Genomic DNA, 19,159 nt, shown 5'->3' with positions numbered 1-19,159 from the left:
GAGGGAGGGGTCACTGTCTTCACCATCCATGACCAGTTGGGGTAGAAATTCAGATTTCCCATTGCCTGCATTGACAATCAAGGGGACAGGCTCCTCAGTACTGCTGGGTGGGATTGGGAGTTCCAGCTCCTGACCAGGCCTCCAATGGTCTCTTCCTGGGAGGGACAGGACTGCCTTGTTACTGCCTCCCATGTGACTTCCAGTGACACCATGGGGTGGAGTTGCGTGTGGTCTCCATAACTGGTTTTGTACTCTTGTTGGAATCTATTTTGCAAATTTATTTTGGCTTTAAGTATATATACAATACTATAAACATAAACAATACATAACTAAAGTTACATTTATTTGGAGGTAAGTGAATTATGGTGATGTCTTGTTTCAAAGGGCTTTACTCAAGTTTAAGAACCACTGACATGGGTGACTGCATGACCTGACCCACCTCGGGTGTTCTGGCAATATTTATATTTCCCTTTAGACTCTCTCACCTAGGTGAAGAGACAGAAGGACCTGGGGCCCTGACACATGATATAGAATAATATCATGCTAGTCCAACATTGACTTCTTACACATAAGACAAAAATAAATTCTTATTAAGGACTCCATTTGTTGCCTGTTGCTACTGTAGCACTTTGCCACAGACTTATTGGTTTAAAACACAAATGCCTTCTTACAGATCTGGAAGTCAGAAGTCCAAAATCAGTTTCAGTGGGCTAAAATCCAGATGTCAGGAGGGCTGCTTCCTGGAGGCTCTTGGGGAGAATCTGCTTCCTTACCGTTGCCATCTTTTAGAAGCTGCCTGCATGTCTTGGCTTGTGGTCTCTTTCTTCATTTTCAAAGTCAGCATCGTAACATCTTCGAATCTCTCTCTTGCTCTCTGTCCTCTGCTTCTATCATCTGATCTCTTTTTCTGACTCTGACTCTGAGCCTCTTTCCTTCTGTATAAGCCCCTTACGATTACTTTGGGTCCACCTGGATAGTCCAGGATAATCTCCCTATCTCAAGATCCTTAATTCAATCACTTATACAAAATCCTTTTGCCAAATTAACATATTCATGAGTTCCAGGGATTTAAAGGCATCTTGGAGGGCCCTGGTTGCTGTGGCTCAGCTGGTGGAGAGTTGTCTCCTGTCCTAAGGATTGTGGGTTCATTTCCCACCAGGGCACTTACCTGGGTTGTGCTTCCATCCGGGATCCAGTGTGTGTGATCCCTAGTCTGGGCACATACAGGAGGCAACCAGTCGACGCTTCTCTCTGGCATCGATATTTCTCTCTCCCTTCCTCTCTCTCTAAAAGCAATGAAAGAATGTTTTTGGGTGAGGAGATAAATATATACATATATTTATATAAAAGGTATTTTGAGGAGCCTTTATTTAGCATACCACAAGGGGATGCAGCTAAATCAAATTTTAAATGACTGTCCTTTCCACCAGAACAGGGACTTTTGTTGCAATTGTTCACCAATGTTTTCTCAGCTTCCTGCTAATGTAGTAATGGTCACATTTTTACAACTGCCACCCCTGAAAAGGTGGCAGATTAAAAAAACTGGTAATAGAGCATCCTAGGTAGGAAAAACAGCACTTGCAAGCCATTAGGCCAGAATTACAGTTTTTATTCATACTAATAATACAGAATCTAACATTTTATGTGATATAGCTCATTTTATTTCAACCCTCATGAACTATCAAGTCATTGATATACTGGGCTCACCTGAAACACTATTTAGATCCTAATCCAAAACATAAATGGACCAAACTCAGATGGTTTCACTCAACATGTTTCTCATCTTTACCTGTGTATCTGTTTCTCTGAGCAGCATTTGACTCTGCAATTCACAAGGTTTTTACCTACTATTAAAGAAATGTAAAAACATTATACAGGAAAAAATTTTTAAAAAGGCATAATCCATGATCACAATATAATTTTTTTCTGGCAGTCTTGCATGTTTAAAGTATAAATGCTGGAGTCACACTGCTCAATATTCACATCCTGACTTTGTCAGTCATTGGCTGTATGACTTTGGGCAAATTACTTAGATGTCTTCTGCCTCAGTTTCCTCACCTGCCAAATCGAAATAAGAACCCTGTACCTACCTCACACAGTTGTGAGAATTAGATGAATTAATCTAATGCATTTAAATGAGAGCCTGGTAAATAGGGATCCCCTCATAATTCTCATTTTCGACACAACAGTTTTCTTCTCACATACTTTTTACTTAGTTGTAATCATAGAATACATAAAGCATTGTTCTACTTTCTTCATTTAATGTTCATAGTCTCCTGCACATTTCTATTTCATTAACATCATTTTTAATGACAGTCTGACACTCCATAATACTGATATATTTTGCTTAAACATTTCCCTGTTATTGGACATTTAATTATTTCATTATTATTAGTGGTGATATTATAAACATACTTTGTAATGATGCTTTTTCTTTCTTTTGAGTGACTTATTTGTTGACTATTCCTAGGAGTATGATTTTTGATTTTGTGTACTAAGGATTATTATTTATATATATAAATAAATAGAATATAAATAAAAATAATATATTTATATTTATGTAAAATAAATATAATATAATAAAAATAAATAAATATAATCTATTTATTTATATATATAAATAAAAGAGAGGAAGGGAGGGAGAAAGAGAGGGAGAGTAACACTGATTTAAGAGAGAAATGTCAATCGGCTGCCTTTCCTGTGTGCCCAGACTGGGGACCAAACTCACAACCTGGGCCTCTGACCAGGAATCCAACCAGCAACCTTTCACTTTGCAGAATGATGCCCAACTAACTGAGACACCGGCCAGGGCCCCAGGAATATATTTTGATTTTGTGTCTAACATAATAAAAAATTATACTCCTGGGAACAGTTGACAAATCATTTAAAAGGAAGAAAAAGCATCATTACAAAGTATGTTTATAATATCATCACTAATAATAATAAAATAACTAAATGTCTAATAATAGGGAAATGTTTAAGGAAAATATGTCGATATTATCAGAGGGATGTGGAAGGGACTGGAAAAACACACATGCATATGTGTGTGCCCATGGACACAGACAATAATGTGGTGAAGGCAGGGGTGGGGGAGTGAGGTGGGATGGTGGAGGTTGGAGTGGGCTGGGTAGAGGGGCGCAAACCAGGGGAAAATGGGGGACATCTGTAATAGTGTCAACAATAAAAAATAAATTTAAAAATTAAAATCCTTTTCTTTACATTTTAAGAAAAAAAAACCCCACATACTCTCCTTCCTTCAATGCAGTTCCAAAGAAGCAACTATTTTCAGTATGTGATGGAAAGAAAGGCAGACACATCATACTACTGCAGTGAAGTCATCTTTGTGTAGGAACAGACTCTCTGCACAAGACAGAAAGGTCTGCATTATTATCATCATTGTTGTCATTAGTCATTCATTCAACAAGCATTTATTACTCATCTAGGATGGGCCAGGGTTTTTTCTGGCATGAAGAAAGTTACAAAAAGCAGCCAGATATTTACAAAAAAGGAGTGTGGGAAGCTCCAAATACAAACACCACTTTATTTACAAACCTTCCAGGTTGATTCTAGCTACCTCCTCATGCATAATATGAAATCTACATGCAAGTCAAAAAGAGGCATTTTCTTTTCTTAAGGAACTAAAGTTCTGTCCATCTGACATTGCTCATCTAAACATACAAATTTTATACAAGCCATGGGGATATCTTGTAAGAAGGGAGTCCCTGTCTCTAAGAAGTCAGAAAATGCCTTTTTTCCCCCTGCATCTCAATTGTATCAAAATAAACAAGTCAGTAATAATATTGTTTGACTCTTCTTCTTGGAGGAAAGGGAGAAATTTTTTGAATTCCACTACCAGATTTCTTCTTTGGGTGTGTGCCCAACATAAACGTTTGAATTATGTAGGCCCAGACTTCACATTTTCACATAAGAAATAATAAAGATTGAACTTTTTTTTATCCCACCACATCCTGAGTTCAGTTTTACACCTTTTCATCAATGTAGTTGAAATTCTCTCAGTCTCTGTTTCTTGTCTCTCTTTTCACCCTGACTTGTCAGTACTCTTCACTACATGCCTTGGGGATGACCTGCCCGTGGCAACCACCTACTTGAACTGTTTGATTAATAATGTAATTAATACTTTCTTCAGGAAACAGTACTAACATTATGGAAACTACCTCAATTATTACTGATAAAGAATTATGTTGACCTAGAAGTTCTGTTTACAGTTCTGCCCTCTCTGGGTTTCTTGAGAACAAGAGAGACAATAGTGACATTCACCTCTCTTTTAATTTTAAACTTGATGAAGAATTTGTTTCCTTTTCAATCTGATTTCATAAACTTTGACAGTTTCATTTCCATTAAGTCAGAAATACGAGCCACCAGAATCACTTACCTAGCATAGGCAAAGTGAGTTAGAAATCAGTGCTTTTAGCCACTGCAATATCAATTAACCCCCTTGAGACAACTTTTCTGGGGATTATTAGTCAATTTGATGAACGTTCTAAGGCCTCTCCTAATACATATATGTATATGAGCATTTTTCTTGAGAGAAAACCAACTTTATGACCACAATTACATAACTATAACACACACACTCTCTTCTCGCACACATACACACACAATTTTATTTTTGCATACAGTTTCAGAAGGTTCCTGACCTTAGCTCCACAGTCAAAGAGCACATGCCTTGTGGGAATTTACCTCAACCAGTCAGCAGGAGTATCTGAAGGGGCTGAGAAAGGCAGTAGAGAACTGGGGCTGGGGGTAGGCATGAGATCACTAAAGAGAAATTTTACTAGATCCATTCTGAGGATGGGCCTTTACACTCAAGGCCCTCACCCGAGTAAACAAGGGTTGAGAATCAGAAGGCCTTGGTTCACATCCATGCGCTCTTTCCACTCCCCCCTCCCTTCTCCTAACTGTAGGACTTGGGGCAAGTCCTTAACCCTGTGACTCGTAGGATGGTTCCCCCCCACCCCCGTAAAATGGAAACTTGTCAATTTCTTCTCAGGGCTATTATATGATTAAAGGAGCGATAATACAGGAAGGCCTATTTTTACATCCCAAACAAGCACGAGGTACGATAATTTTTAATGTACTTGCCAGTCCCTTCTCCCTCTTCAGGCTGACTGCCAGTTCCATCATTCTGCTCTCAGCTCCGCCTTCACCTCCGCGGAGAAGCCTCAGCGACCACCAGATCTAAAGGAACTCCCACCCCATCACTCTCAATGCCATCACCCTGCTTTATTCTAGTCAAGACGCTTCCACATATGCAAATTTCATTTTTACTTGCTCATTGATGGCCAAACGTCTTTCTCCCCACACTAACATAAAACGCCTTGAGGGCACAGCCCTGTCCTGTGTTCCTTCGCCTGTGACATGGTTACAGTTCACGGGACATGGTGGACACGCAAATTTTGGAGTCAGGATAGCAGTGGTTTAGGACACAGACTCCAGAAGACAACTACTTGGATTTGAAGCCCACCTTTTAAATGTACTAGATGGATGACACTAGGCTGGTTAATTTCTCTGTGCCTCAGTTTCTCCACCAGTGAAAATGAGGCATTCTGATAACATATACTTCATGGACATGTCCATACATGTAAAGTACCTAGAACGGTGCTTGGCACTTTGTCAGTCTTACACAGGGTGGGGCGAAAGGGGGCTTCCAGTTGTGAGTACATGAAGCAGAGTTCATTCTTGTATTATTATTTATTCATTATTGTATTACTTTCCAGTGGGACAATTGTGAACCTACTTTTGCCCAACCTACTTTTACACTTTTTTCGTTTTACTCTTCGGTGAGCGAAAGGAGTGTTAATACTTTCATGTGAGTGCACGTGATCTATCAGATCTGCTCAGGTTTGACAGCGTCAAGACTTGCCCTTTCGGTAAAACTCGTCGCTTCGCTCCACTGCACTGTGTCACCTGCCCGGCCCCCCACCACTGAGCGGAAGAGGAGCTGCGGTCCCTAGTTCTGACAGTCCCCTGTGGCCCACAGGTGGCACTGCTCGGGCTTCTTTCGGGCTGGGGATGTCCGAGTCTCGGCGGAGAGGTTCTCCCAAGGCGGGGAGGCCCAGCGTCGCCTCCGGGAGCGGGAGCGCAGGGACGCCCTGTGGTCTCACCCCGAAACTTCGGCCGCACTCCGCCATCGGGGCCGCTGCTTGGGCCCACTCAGGCCACTGGCCTCAAACCTGCGGCAGGACGGAGAACCGGTCTCTGCCGGCTAGTAGGAGGGGGCGGAGCGAGGACCCGGCGGGCGGGGCCATGGCGGGCGGGGCCGGCGAGCGCCTAGCTCCGGACTCTGCGGCGCAGGCCGGACTTCGCAGTCTCCTGGGCACGCAGCGGGCGCGCGCCATCCAGGTAAGACGGCGGTGGCCCTCAGGGGCGCCGGGGACTGCGGTGATTTGGCTGGGAAGGGTTGGGACAGAGATGGGCGCGGTGAGAAGTGGCTTTCATGTGTTCAGAGACTGACCAGGGACAACTCTGATGGGACGAGGAAGAATTTTCCCTCCTCCGCCTCGTGCGCGGCGAGAAAATTCTTGGTGAACGTGGGCACGCCATCCTAGTGAGCGACCCTGTCCCCTTTGGTCTGGGAAGGAGGGACAGGTGCACCGTCCAGATGGCAGCCAACTCTCCACCTCCTGAGCTCCAGCAGGGGCGGGCGCTGCCCTCTCCGAGGAGTACCCGCCCCTTTCCCCTTAGGTCCCAGGGCCGAGGCTGCTATGGAGCAAGTTCAGGGTTGGGTTCACTTCCCAGCTGTGGGGCAGAGTAGAGTCCTCCTCTTTGCTTTGGGTCGCAGCGCAGACTTGATGGAGAGTTGGCAGAATCCACGGAGACATTCCACAGATGCACGTGTCCGAGTGTCTCACCCCCCCAAGCTCACTTTCTTTTTTTTAATGGTTTGCAATCTGGAAAATTGTATTTGAATCTTAAAAACAGGGGTTTGGTGAATGCATGTGGGGAAAAACTAGGCCCTTGACCCAGGAATGTGCATTTTTCCTCGGATCCTAAATTCAGGTTTGAAAACACTCTCTCATCTGTGGTCATTCGCTGGAAACTGGCCTGTTTGATTGGAAGGGCTGATCTCAATGTGATCTTGGAACAACGGGATGGTTGGTGGCTAAGTGGGTTTGAAGGTTAAACAAGCTAGTTAAGCGTTTCGAGCATACACCCTGTATTTTTCCAGTGAGTGCCCATTTTTCCTCTTAGGAAATTCTGAGAATCTCCCTTCTTCCAGATGATTCTCTCCTAAAGAGCTTGGGTGGGGGTGGGAAGAAAAAATCCTGACAAAGGAGAGGGCTTCCCAAATAAGTTTAGGATTAACAGGTTTATTTGTGACATCGGTAGCTCCTTAGTTGGTAAGAATCACACCTAATATGTAGCATGGAATGTTATGATTTATATGGAAAAAAGTGTGTATGATATTCTCATTATGTATTTGAGAGTATTGTTTAATTTAGTTATATTTTCAATGTCTAGGGAAGACCTATACTTTGCCCATACTCCAGTTTATCTGCTCAGTATAGCACTATGCTTGCCCATTCATGATGCTTACTGCACTGTGTTTATGTTAATGGTCTCCATTCTTCTCACAAGGCTGTGTGCATTTTGGTTTGTACAACTGTACAGGGCACGTGTTCTAAACACAGGCAAATCAGCGCTGTGATCTAATTGATGATACCTCTGCTCTACATAGGTCCTTGAACTAAAATTTTCACACCTTCCCAAATAGGAAAGACTATAGTGAATGCTCTAGCACTTTCGACCTGATGTTTACCTACTTATTCTGTATCAAGCTCAACATAGTCATCATGTTTTCGCAACTGCTAGGTACTCACCTGCAGGGGTCCTGCTTTATCAAATCATAGTAAAGTTCAGAGAATGGCGACTTAACGCTCCCTGATGCTGGGCCTTGACAGGGTGGTTGGAGGGGTTGTGGGCAGTGTCTGGCCACTGTTATGCTTGGGAAAGAATTGTTGGTCTCCCTGCCTTCTGTGGGTATCCAGAGTGCTGGGAGCCTGGGCTTTGGGCCTCCAAGTACACCTCTGTCTACAGGTCCTGCCACCCCCGCACCCGGCTTGATGGAGTTGGTGCATCCCCTCCTCACCCCAGCTCTAACTCCTTGACTTCTGCCCCACCCACCTCCTTGATTGCCTCCCCTAGGGAGAATCACCTAATTGGACAGGGCAGGGTAAGGACTTGGTCCACGTGGTTGACAGGAGTGCTGACTCTCACGCCTGGTGCTGGGTTCCCCGTGAGTGCTCAGTAAACGTCTGTTGACAAATCACTTGTTTGAGAGCCCTTGCTGTGCTCTTCTCTCATCCAGGCTACACAAGCAAAGTAGACTAACTGAAGTTGTACCCAGATCAGCTACTTCAGGAGCTACTAGCCTTGGTTGAGTAGGGTCATAAATTAGACAATTCAAGTCTGATAGGAAGGAGTGAAACTGGCTCATGGTCACTGGCAACTGTAAAATTACCCCATAGCATGTGATTATGCCACGAGAAGAGCTTTGGTGAAAAGAACCCCACAGGAGAGGGACTTAGTCTTCCCCTTCACCTCCCAACTTGCCTCCATCTGGCCTTGACTTACTGTCTCTGCCCTAGCTCAACCAGTCCTTCCTTGGGTTGGATTTTAACTATTAACTTTCCTACCATATTTGGTTACTCCAAACTCAGAGCTCAGATGACCACAGCTGCTGTGGTCTAGAAAATTACATTTTCTTTTGTTTAGCGGAATATAGATTTCTTAACTAACCTCTACTGAGAGAGTAGCATGGTTCAGCCATGGCACTATGCAGCCCTTTTCCCTTTATCAATAATAAACATTTTCTGAGCAGTCCGGGCAAATTCTCTCACTGAGCCCAGTTTGGACCTCAGACTCCTTCTTTTACTATTCTAAGCATCCACTACCAGTGGATTACATTTGTCATGGGAAAGCCTCTCTCTGGCCCTAGCTTAGATAATATATAGCTTGCTGGTCATGGAGCCCTTGCCACTATTTCTCAAATTCCCTTTGTCTGGGACTCATTCTGTCACCTTGGCCTCTGACTCTTTTACCTCTCAATGAAGCCCAGCTTCTCTATGTCTAATATTTTAGTCTTAAAGGTGAGCCTGGTGTCATTGGTGACCATGCGGCCTGAATGGAAGTTATATCATTATTTCCTTCTTGAGACCAGTTTATCACATAATTGCCTTACCAGCAGTAGCATCCTCTCTTCCTGTTCCAGAGCTCGTGCCCTTCTTGGAATGTGCGCCAAGTTCCTGTTTCTGGCTGGGTTGAGCAGAGGTGATTGACCTACCCTGCTCCTCGTGGATCATCACAACTTTCCCAGCCCTGTTTTGCCAGTTGAGTCATTCCTCAGGCTTCCTTAAGGCATGGTGACCTTTCAGCATTCTATCCTAGTAGTTTGATAATGTCAACATGACTTTATGCTTACGCACAGGGGAATGATGACAAGTGGCCTTCCATTGAAGTAGGAGGATTATTGTTCTGCTCTGTTTTCATGATGGTGGCTATGTACTGGGAATACAGAAAACACCAATGCTGTGTTTGTTACAGTGCAGCAGGTGCAGTAGTGACTTGCTGTCTGGAGGGTGACAGTGAAGGATGAGATGGTTGGAACCACCTATGCAGCTAGAACCCACTAGGTACCATTATGAACAAAAGCTTGGCCAACAGGAATACCTGCAGTGTTCTTTCTTCTGTCTTTCCATAGGCATCCTTCCTTTTCTGTGTAAAACCTTTGAAGCCATTGCAACTTCTTTTCCCATGCAGTACAGTTTTGCTCTGATGTGCCGAGGTGAAGCACTCAGCTTCACCTAAGTTCTTTTTGTCTTCTCAGCTGGATTGCTCACTCTCCTAGGGAAAAACACAGTGCTTGATAAATACTTAATGCACTGCCTGAATCTTTCAGATAATTCAGATAATTGTGGACACTTGGCAGTGAAAGAAAAAAAAGATGTTTGGTCATAATTACTCAAATTGTACCCTATAGCCTAAATTCTTTAAATTCTTTTTTTGAGTATATTTTATTGATTATGCTATCACAGGTGTCCCATTTTTTTCTCCCTTCTTCCCCTCTCTGCCCTGTTCTCCCCCTCCCATCAGCATCCCCCCACCCCTTAGTTCATGTCCATGGGTCGTACATATAAGTTCTTTGGCCTCTCCATTTCTTATACTATCCTTAACTGCCCCCTGTCTATTTTGTAACTACCAATTACATAAAAAGCATAGTTTTGATGCTTTTTATTCCCTGTACCTTTTGTCCATTCTCCCTCCTCCCCCTCACCACTGATAACCCTCCAGTGATCTCAATTTCTGTGATTCTGTTCCTGTTCTAGTTGTTTGCTTAGTTTGTTTCTGTATTTGTTTTTTAGGTTCAGTGGTTGATAGTTGTAAGTTTGTTGTCATTATACTGTTCATAGTTTTGATCTCCTTTTTCTTAGATTAGACCCTTTAACATTTCATATAATAAGGGCTTGGTGATGATGAACTCCTTTAACTTTATCTTATCTGGGAAGCACTTTATCTGTCTTTCTGTTCTAAATGATAGCTTTGCTGGATAGAGTCATCTTGAATGTAGGTCCTGCCTTTCATGACTTTGAGTACTTCTTTCTAGCCCCTTCTTGCCTGTAAGGTTTCTTTTGAGAAATCACCTGATAGTCTTATGGGAATTCCTTTGTAGGTAACTGTCTCTTTCTCTCTTGCTGCTTTTAAGATTCTCTCCTTATTTTTAATCTTGGGTAATTTAATTATGATGTGTCTTGGTGTCTTCCTCCTTGGGTCCAATTTCTTTGGGACTCTCTGAGCTTCCTGTGAAGTCAATGTCCTTCACCAGATTGGGGAAGTTCTCCTTCATTATTTTTACAAATAAGTTTTCCATTTCTTGCTCTTGTTCTTCTCCTTCTGGCACCCCTATGATTTGAATGTTGGTACGTTTAAAGTTGTCTCAGAAGTTCCTAAGCCTCTTCTTGGTTTTTTTTTTTTTTTTTTTTTTTTTTTGTATTCTTGTTTCTACATTCTGTTCTGGTTGAATGTTTATTTCTTCCTTCCCCTCCAAATCATTGCTTTCAATCCCGATTTCCTTCCCTCCACTGGGAAGGGAAGGAAAAATATAGAGCCCCCTGTATATTTTTCTTTATTTCACTTTATATAGTCTTCACTTCTTCCCAGGTCACTGCATTGTGGCTCTGTATGTGGGGGTCAGAGAGGGAGCAATGCTGCTTGCTTGGCTCTCGCTCCATTTTCAGTCATTTGCCCTGCTGCCCACAAGCAAATTGGGCCCTTCTGGTGCTGATTCTCAGGTGGGTGGGGTACATTCTAGGACCCTGTGGATCTCTCCAATGAACTCTTCTGTGAAGCTGGGTGTTTCTCCCACTGCTGCAACCCCCACAGATTTTTACAACCAGAGGTTTTGAGTTTTAGTTTTCTATGCTGGAATCCTGGGTTGTGTTGTCTGTCTTACTCCCCAGTTGTACCTCCCAGCTTATCTGCACATGAGTGTGGGACCACCCGATCCACCAGCTACCACCTCATGAAGCTTTGTCTATTGCCTTGCCGTGTGTCTTCTCCGCCCCGGATGCCCATGTCCTCCCCTCCTGCCAGTCTGGATGAATGCTTCTTCTTTAACTCCTTGGTTGTAGGACTTCCATACAGTTTTATTTTCTGGCAGTTCTGGTTGTTTTTTGTTCTTAAATTTGTTGTCCTTCTTTTGGTTGTGTGAGGAAGCAAAGTGTATGCACCTAGTCCTCCATCTTGACCGGAAGTGCCTAAATTCTTGATTAGACTTTCACTTCACTTTGAGTGTGTAGACTGACGCATAGAGCACTCAATTTAATATTGTTTCTTATTATTTAGAAATATTTTTCACTGAAAGTATTCTTGAAAGGACAACAAATACTATTATTATTATATATTTTCCATCCATATAGTTCTTCTTAGCATAATGTTGCGATTGTCTTGGTTTTTATGGCTGAGAGTGGTGTTTGGAGGCTGGAAGGAAGGTGTGCTCGTTACCTTGTCTACTCTGGTGAGTTTCACATTTTTAAAGGAGGAAGACCTCTTTGGGTTTTAGCACTGTATACATACTTCCTTTTGGAACTATATGTCATTTATTTTTTTAATTTAAAAGTGCTTTTGAAATGCTTAGCTACATTGTATCAAAGTGACAGTCTTTAAATTGTCATATACTATATGAGATACTTATAATGTAGAATCCCTGCCAAACACTTCACACCCTTTATCTTTTAATGTTGTGAAGGACTAGCCTGATTTAATAGGAAAAAATTTAACATGTCTTTTCCTTGAGCAGAGGTCCAGTAGTGCCTTTTCCTTGGTTCCTTAGAAACTCTCACATTCTCACATATCCCCCCCGCCCAGTATTATGTTTCAACCACCACTTGTGGGGTCTTCACATAATCACCACAAAAGTGAGATTGTGGCTTTTTTTTTTCCTACAAAGGAGTGATTTCAGAGTTTATTTTCCTGCAAATACAATTTAATCATGCACTAAAGGTTGTTTTTACCACTGGGATTATTTGTTTCACAGAAAGCAGTTGGCTTTTTTTCCCTGTTCTCTTGCTTTGAGTGATAGAAATGCTTGATCCTTTAACCATGCAGAAAACCAGAAATACAATTTAACTGAGTTATGAATGCTGTTAGATATACATTTAGGTATACTTTTAAAATTTTTCAAGGATTTTCAGCTGGTTAAATTGTCACATATTTAAACCAGTTCTAGAAGCACTGCACTGGAGAGTCCTTGTTCACAGGTTCTAGAGCTGCAGCTGAAAAAAGTGTTTTTGGCTCAGAGGCTGGTGACCCATCCTCCTGTCTTCCCCAGACTGAGTGAGGATAGATCTCTAGATGCCACTGAGATTCTCCAGTTCTCGGTGAGCTCTTTGGATTTCCTCTGCCATCGTTAAAAAAAATGTTGTTTTATAGAGTTTTATATTTCACTGTTAAAAATGTAAGCAATATGGAAGCTTACATAGGGGAAATTAAAACGACATCAAAATCATTCCAGAGAGAATCTTGGTGAACTTCCTCTCAGTCTTCTTTATCATTGTTTGACTTTTCAAAAATGCTTAGCAACTTTCTAGAAAATAATTAACACAAGGAGCGTTGTGTGCCCCTGTTTATGTAACTCCAAATTTTTTTTTACATATACCTATATGTGTATGTATGTATATGCCATTACTTTGTGAGGTTATAATGAGTCCCAGTATAACGTTCCTTGGATACCATTATTTCATTCAGGCTTTTTCTTGCAGGAATGATGATCATTGGTAATAGCTAGGCGGTAGTCTGTCACGTTAATATGCAGTGGTGTTTTGAACTGCCTCCTAATTGTTGGACATTCAGGGTTGTTCCCCTCACCTCAACTTTGTTTTTAGTATGTAGTGTTAATATATATTTTTTTCCTTTTGGGGGATTATATCCTTGGGGTATATTTCAAAATACCACTCTGGGATTAAGGATTTCTAGCTTTTGTTGACCTTTGTCACGAGGGCACAAAATAATAATTTGAAAAAGTTTACTACTTATGCAAAGTTATGGGTTTTTATTATGCTCTTTTTTTTACCTATTAGGTCAACGGTATCTTTTGTGTGAAGACACAGGTTTAGCTGGAGATGTGGAAGCCATGTTACGTACCCAGTTGTATATAGGTCAGATAATGAAGCCAGGGTCACGTGACAGGTCCATTCGCAGAGGCTGCATTCTTGTTGATAATGTCTAGAGCTTCATTTCATTTTGTTGGATGTTGGGTAGGAAAAGTGTCCAGGGGTTAGTAACAAGAGGTGGAGAGGCTATTATGTCATCTGTGAAACTGTATTTGACCTCAGTACCTTGTCTAGTGTTCGTGAGCCTTCCTGTGAGTGGGGAGGAGGGCATAATAGGTCCACAGGGAACTCCAGCCCTTGTAACCATTTCCCCATTCCTGGACTGCATGAGGAACCAGAAGGTGCAGGGCGACCCAGTGATGTTAGGGAGTTTTGCATTAATGTAATTTCTTGATAAAGGACCGGAGCAGAGTGAATTCCTATTCAGATTTCCCCCCTGTCATCTTTCTGTCTAATGTTTGGAGTCTGGGCTAGATTTCTAAGCCAGCTATTAACTGGTATTGTGTTGCCATACCTCGGGTATTCCATCTATTAAACAAAGAATAATGACACATGATTAACAGTTCACTTCAGAAAGATTCATGGCCTAATGCTTATAAAGGGACTTTGAGCTCTACTCAGAGGGTTTTATACACATTCATGAATAATGAGATGGCTTGTTCTGTTTGGCAAAGGGCTTCTATATTACGCACATTTTATAGATGAGAAAAGTGAGCCTCATAGAGGATAATGGCTTGCTGAGAATCAGAGGGTAAGCAGTATCTGTGGAATTCGTACTGAACTTTGTAGAACAGGTGGGATCCAAAATAAATTCTGCATGAGTGTTTATGTATCGGGAAAATGGATTTAACAGTTTTTAAGCAAATGTACTGTATTTTGCTGTGTATAATGTACTCCAGTGTATAATGCACACCCACATTTTTGGCCCACTTTCAGGAAAAAATCTTTCATTTTAACTTTTAATTCAAGTTTTTATTTATTTATGTATAGAAACAAAACTGATTATTGTGATACAATAATTACAATATTGGTATTATTTTGCATATGGATATTGTTATTGCTTTCTAGAGTTATACTTTTAATACATAAGCATAAATAAAAATTAAAAGCATTAATAGATATAGAATTAGCACTACTCATGTATAATGTGCATCTTATTTTTCCCCTCAAAAATTTAAATTTTGCTACTTCTTTGTAAGGAGAAATCATGTTTGACAAATTTACTAAAGTGTTTAAAGAGCTTTAGGTGATTATGGAGGCGGGGGATAAACTGATTTTCAAAGTGATTTTAAAAAGACTGTCCACAAAGGCTGTTAAATGAATTGAGTCAGTGGAAAGTTGGGAGGAATGTTTTTACAAATCAGCTGAGGGGCAAAGACAAAATAGAGGTTAGGCATAGATGGACCTTTTTCAGGATATAAATATTAGTAAACTAGTATTGCTAGTACTTAGATATAAATATTAGTAATACTAATTACTAATACTTAGTAATTCTTAGTATTACTAATACTTAGTAATACTAGTACTAAAATTTTTTAACAATTATTATTTAAAAAATATAAACAGTGTGAAAGAGGGAGCACACAGTGTAAACTCCAAGTTTACAGTCTATGCCAGGGGCGTCAAACTAATTTTGACTGGGGGCCACATCAGCCTCGTGGTTGCCTTCAATGGGCTGAATGTAATTTCAGCTCCCTAATAGTTAAGCAGTAGCTACATTTATACAGTCCTAAAATTATTTCATCCCTTTGAAGGCAGCCTCGAGGTTGGTGCAGCCCCCTGGAGAGAATGAGTTTGACCCCCCCGATCTACGTGAACCTACTGGGACACTAAAAAGTCAGACTGCTGGTCTCAAGTCCATGCAAAGCGACAGGGAAGTGGTAAAGAAGGCATTTAGAGAAAATGAATTCATTTGTACATGCTGGTGGTCATCCAGTTCTTTACTCAAGAAAGAGTTTCAGATATTATTGTAAACTTTTTTTCTATTTTTTAAATTTTATTTTAATTATTGTTCAAGTACAGTTTTCTCCCTTTTACTCCCAATCCAGCCCCTATTATTGTAAACTCTTAACTGAAGATATTCACTATGTATATGACTTGGAATATCAAAAAGCTGATAATTCAGAAATGCCATCTTATCCCATTTGCATGATATTTTAGTGTCTAAAATAGCTTCATCAGTGTACTTAGAAGACATAATGGACTTAGAGAAAAGCAACTATATTTATCAGTGGCATAGAAGATGGAGTAAAATACCCTCATGCAGCTCTTCAGTCTAGAAAGATAAATGCTGAGGGACATATAGACAGGGTGTGTCCTCTTATACTGGGGCCAACAGGGAGGCCATTTATTTGCACCACCCTTATTCCCAAATGATGCCCCACTCCCCTCAATAGTTAATGTTTATGGAGCACAGAAGATATATGAGGCTCCGTGGAAGAGCCTGAAGCACCAGGAGATTTGGGGAGATTTGGGGAGATTTGGGTAAGTAGTGGAGCCAGAGTCCAGAGCGACACAGTTGGTCTCCACAGAGTACTCTTAGAGTTCTGCTGAGCTCTGCTCTCTGAACTACATTCCTCTCCTTTCCCTCTCTAACTTTCCCTCCTGGTAAACAGAGTTGAACAACTTAGAAGAAAATATGAAGGTCTGCTTCAAACAAAACAAAAGCAACTGTTCCTCTGTGTATCACTCCAAGATTTTATTTATTTATTTTTAGAGAGAGGGAAAGGAAGGGAGAAAATGAGGGACAGAAACATCAATGTCTGTTTGCTTCTCATACATCCCCTGCAGGGAACCCGGCCCACAACCCAGGCATGTGCCCTGACTGGGAATTGAACTGGCATCCCTTTGGTTTGCAGGCCTGCACTCAGTCCACTGAGCCACACCAGCCAGGGCCCCTTAACACTTTTGATCTAAGATGTCTTCATCATAGCACTGTCAAATAGAAATATTCAGTGTGTCAGATATATGATTTATGAATTTCTAGTAGGCACATTAAAAAGGCAAAGTGCAACAGGTGAAATTAATTTTAAGTGTTTTTTATAATCCAATATATAAAAATATTATCATTTCATGTAATCAAATTACTAGTGAGAAGCAACTCAGGATATGATCAATACAAGATAGTACAATATCATATCACATGCAGGGTAGTAGGTAGAATGAAATCTAGTCCAACCAAACAATAAACTTATGGTAATGGAAAAATATATTATTTTATTTTTACATTTAAGATTAAAATTAATTAAAATTAAATAAAAATTAAGTTCTTCCATTGCACCAGCTAGATTTCCAGCCCAATAGCTAGCTATTTGTGGTAAGTGGCTACCGTGTTGAACAGTGCAGCTCTACAGCAAAAGTCATCATTCCCTCTCGGTGCACTCCCTCTCTCGAGCACACCCATGCCTTTTCTGCTCTCCTTCCCCCAGGCCTGGTTCCCCTGCTTTCCTTCTCCTAAACTCAAAGCCTCGGTAACTTGTTTCCTGAGCCCATACAGTCCAGTTGGCTCACTTTCTACCTCTGGGACTTTCTAAGTATACTTTCCCATATAGTTTGGAAAAAAACTATATATTTTTTCATAAACATAAAATGTTATGTTTCATCATAAAAATAAACAGAAAAATGTTATTCTCTGTTTCCAAAAGCCCAGCGAGTCCCAGACACCCCATCACCACCCCTAACTTCCTTAACCTCCATCTCATCGTCCCTGCCTGTGCCCGGGGCTACCGCGTACAATTGTGCACTGCAAAACTCTGGGACGTCGTTCACATTGTACATCTAGTAGCTTTGTTTATTTACTGTGACTCTGTTGAAGATGGAAGTCAAGTTTTTAAAGGAAAAAATACTTTTTCTTAATTCATACAAAGGCATGGGGGGGGGGTGACTGTAGCCCTTCTGCTCCTGGCATTCTCACAGTTGGGTGCAGGCATTGTTCTCTTGCACACTCAGCCCCTTCCCAGTGCCCATGGCCTGTGCTTAAAAGTAATGAAGCAGCTTTGGTCAGCCTCTCCTCCCCCCCACCCAGGAACGTCACAAAGCTATAGTCTCTCTTCATGGTAGTTTATCTTGGAGCCATATGTCTTATTCATAATTGTATCCCTAGTTCCTGACATACAATAGGTGCTTACTGCACTTACTGATTTGTATCTCACTGTTCACTCAGGCCCCTGTACTGTATTCTCGGTTTCCCTTAATGAAATTTGGCCTAGCGCTGATTTATCCAAATGCTGATGTGGCTCTCTTTCATGTGATACCCTTATTCTGAATAAAAATAATTGTCACTATTACTAATAATAGCTACCCCTTATTGATCACTTTGTATCAAGCATTGTACCTAGCAATTTATGTGCATTATTTCATTTCATCTTTCCAGACATCTCTACTAGATGGGTACTATATTATCCCCATTTTATAAGAAGGAAACTGAGGCACTGAGCAATTAAGTAATTTACCTGAGGTCACACAGCTGGTGTCAAAGTTGAAATTTAAAACCAGTTCTGTCTGACTTCAAAGCACTTTTGTACTTTAAATAGCAGGAGTAGGCTTCTCTTTTGGTATCTGGAACCTGACTGACAAGTGACCACACTATCGTGGAATTATAATTTATCCAGACTCTTTCCTTTGGGGAACTTCTCCATCCCAGTTCATGTAGTTTGGGCGGGGCATATGATAACCCATGGTCGCGTGACTTGACTTTAGCCAATCTGGGAAGTGCTTCCACCTGACCAAGTGATTGGTTCTGAGATTAGCACATGACCCAGGCTCAGTCAGGCTCTTTTTCTGCTCCAGTTAGGAAAGGAAGAATTCTTTTCCCCTGGGATTTTTTTTTTTTTTTTTTTTGCTGCTAGAGTGACGTAACCTGGAGCTCTTGGTGGCCGTCTTTGCCTGCTACATGTAGGAAGCTGTTGGGAGGAGAGAATGAGTGAGGCCAGCACAGGGCCAGAAGCAGCAATGAGTGGTGGTGAGAGCCCAGGCAGCATCATCTGAACCCCAGGATTCAGGTGTGCCTGAAGCATTCCGGGACTTCCCTGTTATGTGAGCCCTTACGTTTTGTTATTGTCTGCTTCAGTCTAGTCACAGTGTTTGCAAGGAAAGAGCTTGCCTAATACATAGACCTTTCCTGTGTTGGATTCCACATCACCCTCCTCTGTCTACTTTTGGGTGAGCCTTACTCCTTCTCGGGCCTGGGTGCCTACTGTTGCTTGTACTGTGCCTAAAAGCCTCAGATCCCTGTAGACTGTTCGTGTTTGACTTGCTTCCTCTTTTTTAAGGGCTGTGAGTCCTGCCTGAGAGAAAGGAGATGCCACACCCAACCCCTCCTCACCACTCCCTCCACCCTTACCATCAGGGCACAGCCCACACACTAGGATCAGAATTATGCCATGAACCTTAGAGAAATCTGTTCTTCATAGACATTAGAAAGATTACTCACTGACCTGCTTTTGAATGCTGATCAAAAACTGTCGAATGCCTAACTCATGTGGCCTCTGACACCCTCCGGGATCTCAGCCAGTTTTGGCCGAGGCTTTGCC

At 41.7% G+C, this 19,159-nt stretch overlaps 1 protein-coding gene across 3 annotated transcripts in view; it reads left to right on the top strand.

Moving 5' to 3' along the window:
- Positions 1–5,961: 5,961 nt before the first annotated feature.
- The window catches only part of TEC (tec protein tyrosine kinase), a 111,428-nt gene continuing 98,230 nt past the window's right edge, over positions 5,962–19,159 (top strand). The window contains exon 1 of one of the 3 annotated variants that reach the window (XM_036020228.1): positions 5,962–6,066. In XM_036020228.1, the coding sequence (XP_035876121.1) occupies positions 6,034–6,066 (33 nt within the window). In that variant the 5' untranslated portion in view covers positions 5,962–6,033. Of the gene's footprint in view, positions 6,067–6,284; positions 6,364–19,159 lie in introns of those variants that run through there. The other 2 variants (XM_036020231.1, XM_028508059.2) reach the window with 2 other exon arrangements.

The sequence above is a fragment of the Phyllostomus discolor genome, chromosome 1, assembly GCF_004126475.2.
Source record: "Phyllostomus discolor isolate MPI-MPIP mPhyDis1 chromosome 1, mPhyDis1.pri.v3, whole genome shotgun sequence".
NCBI lineage: Eukaryota > Metazoa > Chordata > Mammalia > Chiroptera > Phyllostomidae > Phyllostomus > Phyllostomus discolor.
The sequence above is the reverse complement of the archived record's forward strand: the minus strand, read 5'-3'. Positions and strand labels throughout refer to the sequence as shown.